Source organism: Dermacentor silvarum, chromosome 1 (genome assembly GCF_013339745.2).
Source record: "Dermacentor silvarum isolate Dsil-2018 chromosome 1, BIME_Dsil_1.4, whole genome shotgun sequence".
NCBI lineage: Eukaryota > Metazoa > Arthropoda > Arachnida > Ixodida > Ixodidae > Dermacentor > Dermacentor silvarum.
The window spans coordinates 66,331,511-66,351,772 of NC_051154.1; the positions used below are offsets into that span (position 1 = coordinate 66,331,511).

Genomic DNA, 20,262 nt, shown 5'->3' on the forward strand with positions numbered 1-20,262 from the left:
CAAGTAATATCCGCTTCTTCGAGTAGACCAGCTCATGAACTAGAATTGTGCTATCTTCCACAGGCAACCTTCAAAAGCTTTTGAAAGTGTTCACTGAAACACCCGGTATAAAACACAGGAAATGTACTCTGGAATATGTCAATAGAGGCAAAATACTTATTACATGTTTTTTGGAGTCGAACCATAGGACAGAGAATGCGGACTGTTGCCTGGTATACTTTTGCGGCACGGAAAATTGGACATGATTAAGACGCTTTGCGCATTGTATAATGCCATGGACCACCTTATAGAGGAACAGAAGGTCTGATTTATTAATAATGCCATGGACCGCCTTATAGAGGAACAAAAGGTCTGATTTATTAAGTTTTTATTTTAGAGGTGTGAGTTGAGGTACATTTGAGAGGACTGGACTATGGTCGCCAGAACGGCGAAAGCGGTGCTGGAAAATAGATATCAGTTTATTCTGGACGCATTCAATGAGGTCCGAATTTGATTTGCACTTCCGCTCCAAACTACAGAAGCATACTGTAGTAGTGGAAGGGACACAGTAGAATACAATTTCAGAAAGGCAACAGGGGTGTAGAAGTTATGGGGTATACGACAAACAATACCAAGACCGCGAGTACGTTGTTTCGCATACTTAGCATGTGAAGAGAAGCTTAGCGTTTTGTCGAAGTACACACCAAGATCTTTCAATTCATCGACTCTGTGCAATGGAGCACCCCGAAGGGTGTATGAAAGAAAAAAATAGCGGTGGTGTACCTGCACCGTATTTAGTAGCGCTCACTGTGGTACGACCATGTAGCAGCAGCAGTAACAACCGCAGTATATCATAGGGTCATCCTTGATAGCTCACAGACGACCATGAGGTAGAAGTCATGTGGATGTCGAACGGCAATCGTCGAATTATAGGATCTCATAATGCTATCGCATTATAATCGCTCGTTTATTGCGTGAGGAGCTGTGACTTCTTTTTTTTTTGCATATTTAATTCAGTGCCCTCGTGAGCGAATTTTCCGCCAAGGAGTGAATTGAAAACAGTTGCTTTGCCTCCAGAAGGGAATAGGTTTGGGCATGTTGGTTGTTGATCGTAATACAAATAACATAGCGCAGGTTACTGCGCTGTGACGAGTAACAAGTGGAGACAGGACAACCGCTACGGGCGACCACCTTTTTTCCGGATCAGTGTTAGATTAGAAGGGGGGGGGGGGGGGAAGGGGTTCACTGAGCTGTTGTTCATTGAATAATGTCGCTGCACCGGCCAATGTCAGCAAACGGTGAAAGCCCGTGTTGTGTTCTCAGGTTTTCCCTCCGAAGCCTTATTGTCTGTCGGTGCGAGGCTATCTGTCACAGAGGCGCGGGTTCAATTTCCCGCCATGGTGGCTGTATTCCGATGTAGGCGGAATGTTAACGCTCTCGTGTACTTCTGCTTAGGTGCGAGATAAAATAACTAAATGTAGTCAGAACGAACCCGACCCCTGCGGCTACGACGCCTCTCATAGCCCAGGGACCGGGTTTTGTAACGATCCTTTTGATTTTCTGTTCTTTTTTTTGCCCTTTGTTATCGAAGGATTACCAAGTTATCCACCGCGATCGCCTGGATCTGCCGCTCTGCGGGATGGATGATAACGTTTGATAAGAAATTATTATCCTCCAAATAAAACACCAATATAAAATACGGACACGGGTGTTGCTTTGGAACCTTCAACACATTCATTCGATCACCCGAATAACCTGCATGAATTGCGGCCCGAAACGCTTTCATAACCGCTGTTGTTTTATTTTGCAATCAACAATTTTAATAGAGACACCAAACAATTGCCTTAAGAAATATCGAAAATTGTGTATTTCTGCTTTTATTTTAGTTCATCAGTGTCAATTATTTTACCTGAAAACGAATTCGAGATTTATTCACATTTCTGCATTTTTTGCTCTCTCCCACACTCTAATATTCGAAGTTTTAATTATATATATATATACATACATAACATAGTAGTAAGGCCACTGGCTTCTTGATTGGCCACGATTCGCATTATCTGAAGCCGACAAGTTTTCAAGAATCATCGGAATGGCGTCTTCTTAAGAGCTTAGATCGCTCTTGTTGCAGCGACAAAACATCTTCGTTCGGTGTGCCCACTTCTGCACTAATAACGTCTTCGGTATCAAATTGTTTTTCACACATGCGATCGTGTTTCAAGTCAAAACAATGGCTCTGATCCCCTATGAAGGGCAGGGGGTAAGAGTCGTATAGCAAACAACCAAAGGCCAGCAGACGGTTGCCGGCAATGGCCAGCTCCTTTACGTTTTTGCACTGGGGTGTAGTACAGAACGCGCTTGACGAGACGGTCACTGTTCGCTAGCAAGCTTTATTGAATGTTTTTCGGCTGGTGGCTGCTCGCATCTGCCGCATTTACGGCGCCTTCCAGTGCCCGAACAGGAGCATAAGTGTCCGGCCCGGAAGAATAGATCAGATACCTGTCATTGACCGGCCACTTTCGCTAATATAATGTCCAGCATCACGACTGGTTGGCACCTGCTTTTAGGAACCGTCGTGGCGTTAATGCGGGCCCAGTAGAGCCGCGAGAGCCGCACTGCTTGTTCCGGAATCCGTAGCAATACATGCTTTATAATTGCTCTTTTGTCTGGGCGGAGATAGCCTGCAGGTTGTTTATCTTGCTTTGCAAAGAGCTGTGCAACGTTGAAGGGAATCGCTCGCAGCGAGCTTCCTCCTTTGCGCACCAGTTTCTGCGTGCGTGTGCAATAATCGGCTTGTGCGCACACCGCGTGGGAAATACCCGCGCACTTCAGCACGCCGTGAAATGAGGTCGTTATCACGGTTTCCTCCGCTTTGGCCGTGGTGACGCGTGATCGTTTAGTAGAGACCGTCCGGTAGTTTCGCGTTTACTTTAAGAACAAGCAAAAATAATACGCGGTCGTTTATATACTATGATAATGATGACGATGATGGCATCCCCTTCGAAACGAGGCAGTGACAAATAGTCACCTATAGCCTGCTTGATTTAATCAGATATGCTATACGTGATTTTTATCAAGCACTTTTGTATACATCTCCTTAATCTTTTTTCCCCTATTTTTTAAACACAGTGACACCTGGCTGCGTCTCCTCTCGAAAATCAATAAAATATAAAAAAATGAAAAATAAAGAAAAAGCTCTAATCATTGGTGACAAAGGAAGCCAGCATGTAAAGAAAAGAGCGTTTGCTTTCCACGTGCACTATTCCGCAACACAATCCAGTGACGTGCAACGTCACTGGATTGTGAAGCTAAGAAAAATTAAACAACGTCACTGGATGAAGCTAAGAAAAAATTAAACCGCGGGAACCAAAGGGGAAGTTTTTTTAATTGTAGAAATAATTATAGGCGAGGGTTTTATTAAACTCGACTGCTTGCCCTGCAGCATAAAACTGGTGGTGAATTTTATGTATACAGGGTGTTTCAGCTGACTCGTGTCAAGCTTTAAAAACACGTGTGCACTACGCGACTGTAACAAGCCGAATATTGTCTACTGTGCTTTCAAGCAATTCAACGTGCTTTTATGGAGATGAAGTCATTAATTAAAATAAATAATTAAACAAATTTTAAAATGATGTAAACGCAAAACCTGCATCGAATGGACAAGTTGTAGAGTCTATTTAGACATAGTTAACTGATTTCTTTCCAGGAAAGTAGATACTGTCGTTTTCATTTTTCGGTTCTCCAAAAAAATTGCCCGATATCTGGAAAAGTACGTGGTGACTAGGCGCTTGCGCGCATACAGTTTCCTACAAAAATTACTAGAGGCAACTCCAGCGTTTCGAATGTTCAGTTACCATGGGAATGAAGGTGATTGGTACATGAATTTGTCCGACCTTTGTGCTTGTGGCTTCATAGATTTTTGTGACGTCATTTATTACGCGTTATTTTTTCTAGATTTCCAAGCACTCATAATTTTCTTAGACCAGCAAGGCCATTAATGTCGGCACACATGCGTAATTATTTAGAATCGCAGCATTTCAAACGCAACATGTTGATGAAAATTAGCAATTAGCAATGTCAAAGGGCGTTTGACGCTGGAAGGACGACGTTTATAGGCCGATGCATGCACTGCTCATAATTTCCATGCTCGCTGCGCCACTGAACACCGAGCACCGATAGACACTGTAGAACCAAAGTCATATTTGTAGGAAGCTCTATGCTGGCGTGCAGTGACATTAGTGCCCTCAAACATGGTTTGAACGAATCATAGATGCTACACGCGGAAAGGATGTATATGAACAGGCTGTGAGGAAGTACAACGTTCGTGGCTTGGAATTTGGCATCACTGTGTGCTGAAGCGACGGGGCAAATGCAGCCCCGCGATATAGCGATAAATAGCGCATAACAACTCTTGTAGCTCTGTCAGCTCACAGATTTTCTGCTCACAGATTGCATAAAGGACGAGCAGGCTTTCGCGGTGGATGGCAATACGTCCAAGATGACTGTAGTGGCCGTCGGCTCTTAGCCATTCATTTTCGCTTGCGGACTATATTCATACCTTCGGTCCACGTACAATACAGATTATTCATGTCGCTGGCCCAGTCACGTCGTACTTTTAGAGCGCAGCTCTTAGACGCCCGTTCCTGCGTTCAGCGTCCCTGTCAGCTTCCTTCGATGTAACCGAGTGAACGAGCACAGCGAAGGATGAACGACCGAACGCGGAGTGCAGCAGGGGATGAAAGACGGCGATAGCGAAGAGAGCGTTAGGGGGAAAGTGGAGGAGGAGGGTGTGGCAAAATCGTGAGAAGAAAAGCGTACTGCCGCGCAAGACGTGTTCTACGATCGCCACGATATGGTGCCAGAGTAGGGAGCGTCGTCTGTTGATCGATGACGCCATCGATAAGCCATGCGGCGAGCTCGTCCACCGATACCATATATGGAAACGAAGTGCTGCATGAGCGGAGGTCTGTCGGCAGCGGCTGCTGTGATTCGCACCCAGGCGTCACCCAGGCGCTGCCTCTCGCGATATCCGATTAGCGAGGCAGTCGCGTCACGCTTCGCTCCGTTTGCAACGTGGTGCACAAGACAGATCATCCGCCCTAGCCAATATATCCAAATGCCAAATGAAAAGACGTATATAGCTGCGCTCAAATTTCGCACTAGGGAGTATCATAGTCGTCTGTGAATTTTTTCAGATCCTCCACGCTTTCTTTGAAGTTCTGAAAAATAAAAGCAGAGTAGCTATTTTCATGAAAAAAAAAAACCATCTCGCGATGAGTGTCGATGGTTATTGCGTTAGCTTTGAATCAATATAGCGACAGAACGTATGACAGCGTAAGCTGTTATGGGCTCATTCCAATAGCCGTTTCTGGTCGCGATTATTCCGCCGCCGCCCCGTAACCGCTATCGCCGGAAATGCGAAAAAAAAGTACCCACTCTCCGCCAGGATCGAAACCAGGCCCTCTGCGTGGGAGTCGGATACTTTACCACTGAGCCACGCAAGCACTTGCTATCAGGCAGAAGAAAAATTTCCTTTATACGCGCCCTGCGCCTCTGCGCCTGCGCGCCTAGGCAGACGACCCGAACCTCCGCCAGTATGCTGGCGCAATCTAGTTAACTTGCCTGCAACCACTGCGTGCGACGAGATGCGATTCAGACGCGATGCGATTCAGACGAGGCGCGCAATCAACGCTATCCCGATGTTAGATTTGCGCCACGTATTCTGGGTACCTCTTCAGTACACGTTATGGCGTCTCCTCGCAAGGTACGAACCGCTGCAGAAGAAGCGAATCGTAGAGCTGCGTGCGCGGCTACAACCAGGCATAATCGGGCTCAGCAGACTGCTGTGCAGGGAGCATTACAAGCCGCAGCTCGCCGTCGACGCCGATGCCGGGCGGACAGTTCAGATCGTTCTCGTCAAAATCGAGGCCAAGACACTTTGCCGCGAAGACTTTGTTGTGCGTGGTGCCGAAATTGGAGCTACTCTTGCGCCGCTCAACCAGCTTACGCTGTGACTGCACTGCGTGTGCCGCGCAGACTTGTGACTTTTTGCCACCGTCGAAACGAGTTATGTATAAGGCGTGTACTGCAGCGGGACTTCTCTTTCGCGCTTCCCTAAGAACACTCGGCGCCATCAAGCACCGCCGCCGTGAAGCCTGCGCGTGGCCTCCGAAATGCATGGCGCGCCGTGCGTGGGAACGCTGAGAAAAGCGTCATGCAGTAACCGGGCTCCTCTCTCGTGCTTCTTTCTAAACACGCTGCGCCATCTTGTGGCACTGCCGAGAAGTCCGCGCGTGGCCTCCGAGACGAGAAGCGTGGCGCGCCGGTGCCTGCGAAAGCTGAGAAACCTCCTTTCTCATGGCGCGAGAGCATATGCACCCTGTTCTAACAGATTAGTCGCGAAACGTTTTGGAAGGGTCGAGGGCGCGGCCGCGCGGCCGCGTGGCCGTGCGGCCCGATCTAGAGGAAAGGACCCAGAAAAAAATCAGCGCACGGACACGCATATTGCTGCAAACATTCGTGCCGTGTACCGCGTTGCGGAGAGAGCGAGAGAGAGAGAGAGAGAGAGAGAGAGAAGGGAAGAAGGAAAGGCAGGGATGTTAACCAGATTTAGTCCAGTTTGCTACCCTACACGTGGGGAGGGGGATCGGAGAGTGAAAGAGAGAGAGAGAGAGCTAAGCTAGGTGCAGCATATTACAGCCTGGCACACAAGTCTGTCGCCTTGAGGTACTGAAGAAGAGCTCGAATGGCTTTATGCGCTGATGAGCTGAGGCCAAGCTCCCAAGACCTTTGCTTCCGTAAATGGCCTATCGTCCAGTCTGTTCAAGGCACACTGGAGAGTCTGGCGTTGTAGCACAGAACAGTAGCACAGAAGATGATTGATGGTCTCTTCACACTTGCACTTAACGCACATGGGTGAGTCCGCCATTCCAATTCGATAGTTGTCTGGAGTTAGTGAGGACTACTCCTACCTACAGCCGACACAGCAGTGTCGCATCACGTCGTGAAAGGTTTTTTGGTAACTTCAGTTTCAGTGATGGGTCGAGGCTGTGTAAACGAGGGTTAGAGTTCTGCGGAGTATGCCACTAACTCAACGTTATAGTATGCACGAGATTGCGAAGCTCTCTTGCAGCGTCTAATCTCGATAAAGGCATAAGGAGTGTCGGTGCTCCAGCCTGGACACGTCGGGCAACGTCATCAGCGAGGTGATTACGAACGAAGCCGCAATCTCCCGGCAGCCACTGAAAGATTATATCATGTCCTCGTTCAGAAACGCAATGGCAAATTTCGTTGATTTGGGACACCAGCTGGTCGTAATTTTCCACGTCGTAAACCTCGCAAGCTTTGGAGGGCTGCTTTCGAATCACAAAGTATTGCCCATTTGCTAGGGGGTTCTTTTTCAATGTATTTCACAGCAGCGCGAAGTGCGGCCAGTTCGGAACCTGTAGATATCGTGACCTGGGATGTCTTAAAATTGATGACGGTACTTAAACTTGATGATGATACCATCATCGAGATGGTATAACAATGGCGCCCGTCGAACTTTCGGAGACCGAACCGTCCGTGTAAATACAGATTCGGTCAGCGTACGAAGAATGCAAAGTTACAATGTGATCTGCTTCAGAGCCGCGGTGGTTAGGCTAGCCTTCTTCGCAATTCCCGGAACAGCAATGTACACAGGAGTCTTTTTCAAGCACCACAGACGGGATGGGGTTCTTGTTGCAGGCGAGTACCTCATTGGGGAAGGGTGCTCGTTAGCCGGAATTGATCTGGAAAACGCTGCATTGGGTCTTTTCTCCGGCAAGCGAGCGAGATGAGATGGTGGTCAGGAACGCTGGATATGTGGCGAACATGCACCCGGAGTGCGTCGACAGCTATATAAGTCGTTATTGGGTGGTCTCTCGCCATGGCGATTGTTGCTATGGTTGAAGCACATCGAGGCAGCCTCAGACATGTTCGAACAGCTTGGCCTTGAATGCTCTACAGAGCATTCAAGGCCAAGCCAAACTAACATCCATGTCCTACAGGACATGGATGTTAGTTTTGTTAGCATTGGACAGCACTGGTGTGCTATATCGAAAGTATCCTAGGAAGAGCGTCCTATATAGTTGAAGCATAGATGTTACGGTGGGCCCCACGTTTTATCGGCAAGAAGCTTTAGTACATGGGCGATGGAGGTAAGCCTCTTCTTCAAGTATGAGATGTGGGGGCTCCATGAAAGGTCTCTGTCGACAATAACGCCTAGGAATCGGTGAGATTTTGCGTATGAAATTGCCTGGTGGTCAATAAAAACGGGGTACCAGGTCATGGGATTGTGGGTAAAAGCGATTAAAGCGCACGTCTCTGTCGAAATACTGAGGCCTTGAGCCCGCAGGTACGATGATGTCAGGGTCACTGCTTTTTTGAGCCGTGCACGCACCTGGGGACGCGTAACTGCCGAGGCCCAGATGCATATGTCGTCAGCATACATGGACTGTATGTGGTAGAACCTTGGCAAGTTCAATGATGGCAAAGTTGAACAAATTGGGGCTGACAACCCCGCCCTGCGGGACGCCACAGTAAGTGTAATGGTCAGTGGTTTTGTCATCCGCACTTTGCACAAAGAAGGATCTCTTGAATAGATAGCTCCGGAATTCACCGAAACTTTCGTCCAACAATTCCATTATTTTGTTGGGCATCACAGATGGCTTCATGCGTTTCATTATCATAGGTGCCTTTCACGTCGAGGAAAAGCATAACCGATCTACGTTTGAGGTGTTTTTCTTGTTGCACAGACGTCACGAGGTCGATGACGTCGTCAACATAGGAGTGGCTTCTTCTAAATCCAGCCATGGCCTCGGGGTTTATGTTGTGGCGCTCAAGATACCACTCGAATCGTGTCAGAACCATTTTGTCGATGAGGTTCCCAATGCAGCTGGACAGCGCAATGGGCCGGTAGGATGCTAGGTTAAATGGTGACTTTTCAGACTTCAGGAGTGGCATCAAGCGGCTGGACTTCGACCGTTCAGGAACAACGCCATCATTTCATGACTGGTTGTAGCATTCCAGAAGTCGTCCTCGGCCATATTCACCTAGGTGGCATAACGCAGCGTAGGTGATGCCGTCTGGCCCTGGCGACGATGAGCGACTGCATCTGGCCAGAGCAGCGTTCGGCTCCTCAAGTGAGAAGGATACATTCAATTCTGGGAAGCGTGTTGTATGAACTTCGCCCAGAATTTCGCCATTGATGATGACCACACTACCCGCAATCTTCACACAAAAATCTTCGGCTATATAAACCTCCGAACGGCCTTGATGGAGGGATAGGGCGCAGAATGGATGTCATTGTTGTGGAGACGAGCCAAGACCGCGCACCGTCTTCCATATGATAGATAGTGGCTTGCGAGGGTCAAATGATTCGCAGAGCGTCTTCCACCGTTGTTCCTCCAGCCTGTCCATACGATGTTGGATTTCCTTTTGTATACGCCGAGCGTCTCTAAGGTCATGAATTGACTTGATGCGCCTGTATCGCCCATCGGCCCTTCTACGAATCGTTCGAAGTTGCTCAAGTTCCATTTCGAAATCCGTACGTTTTGCTGTGTATTCAAATGTGAACTTAGACGCTTCCAGCACACTTGTAATGATGTCCTCAATGCTGCAGGCAAAACCTTCTTTGCATGCCTCTTCCACCTTTGTCTTATACGTTGACCACTTTACTTGTCGGTAAGTAGAAAAGGAGGAGCTGCTAAACTCCGTGATTTTCAAGTAGGTGGAAATATGGTCACTGCTGTGAGTGTCGATGTCAGAAAACCATCGAACATTTTGACTAAGACGCCGTGACACCAAAGTCAAATCCAAGCAGCTGCAATCCAAGCAGCTGTCGAGTCACGCAAGTACGTTGAACTGCCATCGTTCATAATGCTGAGTTCGTGGTCGGAAGCGAATTCCACAAGTTTCCGGCCCCTGGAATTTATTCTGGAGCTTCCCCAAACCAAATGATGAGCAGTAAAGTCACCAGTTATAATCCAGGGTCCAGGAGTCGCCGTCAGCATGCCTCGCAGTTGGTCGCTGTCAAACCGACTAGATGGGGAAATGGGGGGCGCCGATAAGGGTGAAGGCCACTTTCTTCATTGTAATGCGGAGAAACACGTATTGGTTTCCATCATTAGGTTGCACCGAATGGGGAATGTAGGTTAGTTCTGTGCGGATATAAACAATTACTTTGCTGGATTACTTGCCGCACGTCGACGCCATAAAGGTTTCGTACCCAGAGAGCCTTAGCGCTTTTGACACGTTGGGTTCACATATTACCACTATATAGGAAATCAGTTGGTAAAAACGTATTGGCGAAAACATGAGATTCGTTATAAGTCCTCTGGCATACCACTTTACAATAGTCGCACTGCGCACTTCATCACGGAAAGAAGGCAGTGGAAGAGCCATTGTACATACGCAAAATTTGCAAGCACTGGGCTCAGGGCATCCAATACTTGTACTGCGTTTCGAGCTGTTGGCCTATCCGAATTGCCCACAAGCGTGAGAATCGCATTTATCAAAGATTTGAGCATCGTAACAATTCGGCGGTCATGCTCGGTCAGCTCATCTGGGTTAGGTGTGGAGCATTGTGGCGCCACGCCTTGTTGCAGTTTATCCGCAGGGCTTGTCCTTGGCAATGGTGGCCATGCGTCATCCACGACATTCTTTTCAGCTGCTGCATTATCAATGCTGGGTTTGGATACATTGTGCAGCGGTGGTGGAGCGGAGTCATCAGCAAGAGGCTTTGCGGAACTTGTATTCTGTGTGCGCTGAGCAGAATTTCTTGATGAGCGTCTGCGACGAGAACGACGTTGCCTGACGTCGGCAGCTGCTTCTCGATGAGTCAAACGGTCCCTCACCACTTTCTTCAAGACGGAGAGTTCCCGCTTAACTTTTGGACATTCCTTTGATGAGGCATCATGGGGCCCCTGACAGTTTGGACGCTTATAAGTTTTAGCCTGGCCGTTGTCTGCAGAATGTGGTCTGCAGAATGCTGTGCTTCACAACGGGAACATATCATAGTATTTCCATAGACGGCGCTCACGTGAATTTTATGGAATTTTCAACAACGGGCCGGACAGCAGTCGGCAATGACCTACCTTGACATGCGACGAAGGACAGTCACTCTTAAAGACGATTTTGCACATCGGGAATTTCCTAGACGGGCTACCTGGAGTATTTCAGTCCCATCATTGGCAGCCTTAATCAAAAGTGGCAGATCCTCGCTTGAAATGGCCACATCAATGTCATATATGACGCCTGTAGTAGCCTCTTTTCCCAGCTGGATGATGGTACGAACGTTCATGCCACCGAGGACAGTCACAGCACTCAGAAAGTCTAAGGCTGACGGTTGAGTGACGTCTACCGCAACAACATTCTTCCGTGCGTTGACCATGACGTCATCAGTGCCATTTGGTAAGAGTCTCGCGAGCTCAACCGATGCAACTTGCCTGTTGAGGACCCTCATGTTGTCGGAGGGTAACGCAGGTAAGAAGAGGATGGTGTACTTCGGCGAACTCTGCGGCACCCTCATGCTAAGTATGTCCACAGAGGTCCTGAGCATCCGCCGTTTGTTTTCTGACTCAGGACAGTCACGAAGTCGTCGTCGGAGCTGTCATCGCTCTCGGTCGAGTATATCAGGGAAGCCTCGGTGTCACTCGAGAGGCAGTTCCGCTTCTTTGAGGCTGCCGACGCAGACTCCGCTAAATCAGGTGGGAGTGCGGGTGACTCTGCTTCCATTCCTGTCGAGCAGGGAAAAGTGTACCCCGTAAAAATTCGAGAATTACCAGAAACTTCTAGTGACGGAGAACAAACACTCAGCAACAGGATCACTTCGTCGTCGTCTTGCAACCCCACTAGTAGCTCTACGTCAGTGTGGTGCCGAAAACGTGCGTAGCATAACACTGCAACTCCACTTTTATAGAACAGAAAGCGGTCAGGCCTTCGTCCGGACTGCATCGTGAACCACGTTGTTGCCGCATTTCATTGATTGCTAGGACATTTATGTAATAACACTGCGTTACACTTGGGCGACACTTCAAAAGCATCACGTTACTGACGAAGTGATCTTGCAGCGTCGACCGTCACTTGTTGCCGATGGCAGCGCAAGCTTGATTTCACGTATTCGTTTAATGCGCGGTAACACTGCATCGTTACGAGACCGACAAGACGCTGGAGGAACCGATTTGCCAACTATTCAGCACAGTGGGTCACTGAGACCATTTTATCATACCAGGTTGACAACGACGCAACCGACGAGCGCGAGTTGTAGTGCGACGGGCTTGTCGACGGCACCGACAAAATCAGCGTGCCGACCATCGTTCGACCGAACCCGGCGCGATCAGCCGTCAAACCGACAACGCGATAGCCGCAATGACTTCACTTGTATATATAATTAATCGCGCTCAAAATGAGTCAAAACATGCATTCGAAGTTAAAATGCACAAGGTTCAGCCCTCTCAAGCCGTGTAGGTGAAGGTTGAGCCAATATTGAGTCTATTCAGCGAAGGTTAGACCTGGCGCCGTCGAGTTCGTGCACACGCTACCGATGGATCTGAACTTAATAATAAGCAGTTAGGACGAAGGAAACTGCTTTTATATAGTTCAGTTCTGGCCTTAGCGATTTGATATCAACTACTCTTTACTTCGCACGGCGCGTACACAATAAGTGCGGGAAGCGGCGACCCAAGCGCTGTGCCAACATCTGTACGTCACCGTTCCCGAAGGCTGTCGGTCGCATTCGCTACATAGATGGTGGGTCTGCACGTTTTATTATGCTGACACATTTCTTAATTACAGACAAGGACTGTTTATCTTTGCATCAAACGCGAAAGAAGAGACGGTGCATTCGGTACAATAGCATAAACAACCGCCGCGCTCAGTTATATATAAACGGGGTCAGCGATGGCATCCACGATGGCGACTATATATACACAGCCTATAAATGAGCGCTTATGCGAGCACAGTTTTCTCTGATAATACTTTATGGCATGCGCCAGCTGCAAGTATATGATGAAGTTAAAGAAAAGCGAAAATCAGTAATAACAGCCCGTAATATATGTATCTGGATCACAGTTGCCGTTCTTTAAGTGGCTCGGCCGCTCATATTGACTCGTCTCAGGGTGGAACGCCGCTCTCACACACATATCTGTGTTTTGCTACATTATTACAATATTTCATACCAATGAGGTGCTGTTTCTACAATATTTGAAGCTCACAACGGTCTGTGGCATGTAGATGTCGATGTAAACAAACGCGCCGCTTTGTCGAATCCGACGCGGAAAGCTGCGCTCAAAGACTTTTTTGAATATGCGAAATGTCTAAAGAATGTGTAAAAGGAACACAAAAAGCCAGGGGGAAAGTGCAGAAATCAACGGCAACAAACTCCAAGGCAGCCGCGTCAGCAGACGGAACTCAGCGTGCCTTTAATTATCGGCCGCACTGTTAGCGCAACAGCGCACTCGGGCCTGCTCACCCAGTAGTCTGTAAGTGCTAATGCGTCGAGTTGCTGTCCATGAGGAACCCTTGGGACGTGGGTTCGATTCCGCTCAGCATCGGAGAAATTTAAGGGATATGTTTTGTCATTGTAGAGCGGATCATCCACATTGGCACATACCTATAGTTACCCAAGTCGGCGTCAAAGAGGTTTATTGAAGACCATCACAGATCGAGTGGCACTTACCCAGTGCTCCAAGTCGGTGTCAATAAGTTTCTTCAAACAGCGGTACCTACCCAGTTCCGCATCTACAGTGGCCTTTATTGTCGGCGTGAAAGATGTTCCTTGAAGAGCGGCACGTACGTACACATTGTCACATACGCAGTGACCCAAGTTAGTCCGATGGTTGGTTTTCGAACCCTGTTACCTCAGCACAGCGGCCCGATGTGCTCGCCATTCGACCACGGACTACCCAGTGACCCAGGTATAGGCGGGAAAGCGGTTAGACACAAACTACATAGATACGAACATATACATAGCCCCCGGGAAGTGCGTGAGGTACCCGAAGAATGCTAACGCATTAAAATTACTTTCAGTTGCTCTAGAATGTAGTGAACAATACTGTGTTAGATTCGTGTAGCTCACAGCTAACCTTTTAAAAGGGTCTGTACATTTAGGGTCCTTCGATGCTTTTCATCTGGTCAGGAAACTTGGGTAGCAAACCGGACGTGTGTCTGGTTAACCTCCCTGCCTTTCCTCTCTCCTATTTTTTTCTCTCTCTCTTTCTCAGGAAGCTTCCTCGAAAGTTTCATACAGGACAGAAGGTGACACGAGAGGCGCTGGAGTAAGTAGAAGGGCATCAATTTGCCGCGCTGGAATGGCTGGATTGCGCGATCACGCGAATCTCAGAAGGAAAGCTGCGTAGCCCACACTTATTTTGGCCTTTTGGGAGACAACATATAGCGGGAACATTAAGCAAAATAATGTAGCGTGCGATGTGTTTGTGCAACAACTTGCTTTGCTCGCAGAAAAAGTTCTGGTTAGCCGTGCCACGCGACCGCAGTTCGCCACGCCCTTCCTTATAATTGTCCCTTTATTATAGCTTTCTCGTAGAAGTGAAAGCCAAGTACCACGCACATTGAGCTACCTTTGCGCAGGTCAGAGTGGAACGTAAATAGCGCGCACTTTATTCTAAGCAGTATATGCGTTGCTTACATTCTAGCTTTCAGTGGGACGAATTAATTTTGTACATTGATTCATTGATGGTGTTTAACGTCCTAAAATAGGGCTATGAAAGACCGCCTTGAGGAAGGGCTTTGGAACCCGTGACCTTCTGTTTATCGGCAGAACAGGGTAGCCACCATGGCAGATAAGCAACTTCTTAGTAGTAAAACAGATGAAACTGACGGCTATAGAAGAAGCAAATAGACCTTAGTTGATTCATTTTCTTGAGTTCTCAGTCGCGGTAGGAAGGATTAATTTAATACCTTTTTGGTAGGAATTGTAATCTGTGCTGGCTACGCATCCCCTTGCAAGACGGTCTGTTTTCGTAACGAAAGAGCAGAACGGTTACCATCTCAAAACACTTAATAGACGGTAACTGCAGACAGCTACCGTGCGAGTGGACGATACCTTGCCACTGAACGTGCCCGTTCTTTCGGCTTAGACAAGTATATAAACTGGCAGGCCTTCCAAAATCCTCGGACTGGAGTCTGCTTTGAGCTTAGATCGCTCACGTTGCAGTGACATGTCATTTCCCGTTCAGTGCGCACACGTCTGCACGAATACCGTCTTGGACATCAAATTGTTTTTCACACATGCTATCATGTTTCCAGACAAAAGTGAAGCCGAGAGCTTCTCGCCGCGAATTGTGTTTCTCTTTTCTTCATTATTTCCTACATTTTAATTGCAACCACAGCAAGTTACCCCTACGCTTTCCTTGGCCTCATTGCCTGCTGGCGTCATACGGTCACGATGAACAAAAAATCGAGTGCCTCTGTTTCCATAATTCTTGTTAATTCTTTAGGCAAAGATGCTTGTGCTTTTGTAAGAAAAAGACAACATGCATAATGAGCTTAACGTTCTGATATGCCTACCTCAGGCGCTTGTATCCGTTAGCGGATGAGAGCACTTCGTCAAATTTCTGTACTGATGGGCGCGATGGCCATCAGTAAAAGCTGTGCGTCCCACCCAACGGAAGGTAACACTTGGTGGCGAATTCATTCCAAAGATGTGATTTTATAAATGTTTCTAATCGACTGGGTATTTTTCTGTTTCACCGGCGCATGTACTTACGAATTGGAAGTCAGAAAACAACGTCTGAATGAAACTCGCTGCCACCATGAGCAGGGCTAAAAGGAGAAAACACGTGAGAGAAAAACCGCGAGAGTAGTCGTCTTTCGTTCACGGAGGAAAGGTAGGCAGTGGAGCTGACGGAGGACCTTCGGCGTAGAAGTTGCGCACACGTCAGCGCTCTTGGCACGTGCGGGAGCACTTGCTTCTCATGTGTCGAGCGAGAGGGTAGCAGAGGGGGCGGGGTGGGCAATGGGAGAGCGGCACTTGCAAAGAAAGGATCCGGGGTCCACCTGTCCGAAACGCTGGCCAAGGGCGAAGAAAAAGTAAATAAAGGAGGAGAGAAGGAGTTCGGCGCTCTCTCTTCTACCTATCGTATACGTATCAGCTCGATAAAGCCGCAGCGCGTACGACGCGTCAAGCAGCAGGTAGCTCCGTTATTCTTTCTTTGTCCTTCCCCTGTTTCCTGCGGTACGCGAATACGCTGTTGGACGTGTCGCCACCTACTGCGCCCATCACCATGCAAAACGTCCGACGCAGCCGCAGGTATTGTTCTCAATGTTCTTGCCCATCACTTTTGGCGTTTCTGTGGCAGCGTCCGCGTGTCGCAAGCTGGCGCGTTACACCCGGACGTTGCATCGTAATTATTATGCTTCGGAAAATTGTTCGCTTTAACAAGCTGTACGTCGAACCTGTTCAACACGGCGTTCTCACCGTTAGTGCCAACGGTGCTTATCTGATTTTACGAGAAAAATGAATGGCTCAAAAAAGGTTATTGCGGAATTATATGGACACAATTGGGAGGGAATCACTTCTCTCTCTCTCTCTCGCTTTTTTTCTGTGCGGATAAATTTAGCAATACCGTTAAAAACATTTCTTTACTCGGATTTAGTCACAAAAAAGAGCGTCAGTGTCACTGCACTGGAAGTGTATCTACTTTAGTTTATTTATTTATTTATTACATAAACTCGCATTCTCTCCAACAGCATTACAGCGGGGACATGTAGAAAGTGTTGTAGATATGCGCTTTTGTCAAGAGGGTGTCGCGAACTAGGCTGCCCCTTCTTTGTTTCTTCAACACACATTACGTATAGCGTATCTAAGCTGCCATAACCACTTTGCTTTAACACTCTGACCTGTAAGTAGAAATTGATTCGAGACGTGGAATTATTTGCATGGCTTGGAGCCACAACTTGAATCTGTTTACATGTTACGTACATTAACAAAAATATAAAACATTCATACAAAGAAAATTGGTGCCTCGGCTAGCACGGCAAGACTGATAGGCATAATCCTGAAATCGTTTCTGGGGCAGCATCGGTGTCACAGGTCCTGGTTCTACTTTACTAATTCCTTACAGATATCTTAGAAATGAGAAAAAAAAAGCCAAACAGTAACACGCAAATTACGATTATTTGCTGCATCGGAAAACCTGAAATATTATGTGCTTTTTTTTCGTATCAGCGCTTTCGTTCTACGTTAAAATATCTGTAAATGGGTGAAAACCTTAAAAATGCATCGGTACAATTGCCTCTGCGATGGTCAGAAGATCCCAAATGGAGTAACCGTTGGCTCGGTGACAGATAAACATAACGCGGAGTGCAGAGTTTACTGTTCGCAGATAAAGGGATAGGTTTTCCCCGCTTTTGGACTGCCGCCACTCTTAGCAAGTTGACCTTGAGTCCGAGAACGTGACATGAAAATACACAGTGCGAAAAGTTTGAAAAAAAAAAAGAAACAGTGCAAGCCTTTGTGTCGTATTTTGATATTGATTATTCTCCAGTTATGATTGGAAACATACGAATAGATGTACGCGTAATGGTTCGGACTCACAACGGACTAATTTATAAGGTAATACGAATGACAATATTTTCAAAAGGGTTGAGCTTGCTAACTGATGCGCGTTAGCTCAGTGGCTATGGCGTCGCGCTGTTGAGCATGAGGTTGCGGGTTCGGTTCCGGCCGCGGCGCCCGCATTTTGATGGGGTCTGGAATGCAAAAACGCTGGTGCGCTTTGATGTAGGTGCTCGTTAAAAAAACCCAGATGGTCAAAATTAATCCCTATTACCCCATTACACACAGCATACCTTATAATCAGATCGTGGTTTTGGCGCGTAAGAGCCCAGAATTTAATTAATATAATTGATTGCCAGAGAAAACAAACGAATTGTCGAAATTTCTAAAGGGGCATTCACAATTATAGTTCGCGCAACAGCCATTTTTATGCTTAGTGAAAAAATGATAATAGATCAATAGGACGCAAGGGGTGTTCGAAAATGTCTTCTAGTGTACAAATAAGAATAGCATTAGAAAATTGCGGGCCTTTCAATGAAAAACACATTTGCACGTAAGACGCGTATAGGATAGGCGTAGATAACGTGACACTTAAAACTCTGGTGAGAATGCTTAAATTGCATATTTACTAGAGGCGCGCGAAACAGGAGCACATATATGCGGGGTGTTTTATTTTATCGTTAACAGAATTTGTAAAAATCTCCCGTGACATGTAGCGCAATTCTACTTCTTGAGCCAGATTACTTTCAGAGGCGCAGACATTATTTGCAGAAAAACGAAAGTGAATATTTGACGAATGAACATTTCTTTGCTAATTACCTTTTAAACTAATTACGGTACGCCACATATTGCAATTTACAAATGGTAGCCCATAACTTCTAAAGTCATATCCACTTGGAACGAATTCTAAGGATGGTACCAGTTTCGAGATATGCGTTCCCAAAATTTGCGGCGAAATGCACTGGTGTTCCAGTAACTTTTCAGCTTCAGTGCATAACAAGGCGTTTTGTTAAAAAAGTAAGTGGAACAAATAACTGTGCATTTTTACGGCAAGTTTGACTGCGTTTATTTCAAAACTGGTGCTAGTTTCAAAATTCGTTCCAAGTGGATGTGCTTTGTGAAATCACTGTCTTCAAGTCATGTATTGCAATATGTGCCGATAAGTAATTAGTTGAAAAGTTGATTAAGAAATTTTGTTAATTAGTCAAATATGCGTGCTCATTTGCGAGTAAGTAATGTATACTTTTTGTGTATTCTATCTCAATAAGTAGACATGTGCTAAATGCCACAGGCGATTACAAAAATTATGTTAATGTTAAAATAAAACACCCGGTATTTGCTAAATCTAAGTACGAAAGTACTTTTTTCTCTAGTTGCTATGTTATTACAACCGATATAGGTCTGACATTATAAATAAATTTACATATAATTACTTTCGTAATACTTAAAGAATTGAAGATCACTGCCAACGATGGCAGCGTCAGCTTAATTCTCGAGAACAGAACACGAACACTAATTCCACTTAGTATTATGGTCTTAAACAGTGCCTTGTAGAATGTCGTCCTCACCGTCAATCTACAGCTCTAACAAAGACAAAACAAGTGCTCGTCGATAACGATGAAAATCTCGTGCAGCTTCGTGCACACACTGTAGCAAGATGAAACGCTGAGCTACGTGGGGTACGTTCAGTTTAGTTGTAAAACAATGCAAAATGAGAGACACAAAAGAAGTAAAGGAGACAACAGAGTCTCGAGCAAAGGCTTATTGGCAAACTGGTAAAATACAAACCAAGGAAGACAAGAAGAACGGGAACAGATTGAATGATCAAGCGATACTTTATTCGCTGGCAATAAAGCGACACTCGATCAGCTGACTCTCGCAGGCGTTGCGATGGCTTTGATTACAGCAAGGCTCCATTATCTCAAGCGTGATGTTTGAGCATTACCATCGTTTCACTGAACGATGGTAAGCCTGAACGCCTGAAGCTACAAGCACGAAGATTAGCCAAATCCATGTACTACCAAATATTCACATGCTATCCGAACGATCGCAGCGCCGGTGTTCCCTGTAGTAATTTTTGTAGGGAACTCTAGGCTGTGCACACTGAATTTGCGTGCTGTTTTTTTTTTTTTCTGGTGGCGAGTTTACAGCAAAAAGTTTCTTCAAGGCCGCAGGGTCGCGGCTTGGTGTTCTGGCTGCTGCGGCATCATGGTGGCTCCATCAAGTCTATTCGAGTAGTACACAGAGCAACAGTTCCGGGAGTCTCAAAATCTATGGAAAGTGCACTTTCTTAGGCCTTGCGAGGCTGAGCGCGTTGCATAGAATCGCCACTGTCCGGCTTTCTTCTTGATGCTTGACATGTTTGTGAAAGGGTGCGCAGTGTCCGACTTGAGGAGTCCTCTTCTGTATACGGTCGAGAGATTGATGGTGCCGCGTGCGGCAGAAAACCATTGGAAAGTAGTCCTGCGTTGATTGATGTCGTCCGCAGGGAAATGAAAAATGGAAGACATGAAAGTACGCCCTCGGGTCCGTTCCGAATGCGCCACAAATGTATCGGTGGCAGCCTTCGATTGTTGCGTTCCCACCATCACTGTAAAGTGGAATAAGAAATGATGCAAAATGTCTTTTTCATGGACATGCACTTAAAACTTTCGAGTGGTCTGCAGCAACTATTTTTGCGTAGGCCCGCATATGTGAATGTATATATGGCCGCAGTATGGAAGAAAGTAGGCATGTTAGTCACAATAAAG

The 20,262-nt window shown here is 46.8% G+C and overlaps 1 protein-coding gene across 1 annotated transcript in view; it reads left to right on the forward strand.

Annotated features, from left to right (window-relative positions):
* The window catches only part of LOC119464873 (uncharacterized), a 59,069-nt gene that overhangs the window by 18,623 nt on the left and 20,184 nt on the right, over window positions 1-20,262 (forward strand). The window contains exon 4 of the mRNA XM_037725759.2: window positions 16,151-16,264. Within this exon, the coding sequence (XP_037581687.2) occupies window positions 16,151-16,264 (114 nt within the window). The remainder of the gene's footprint in view (window positions 1-16,150; window positions 16,265-20,262) is intronic.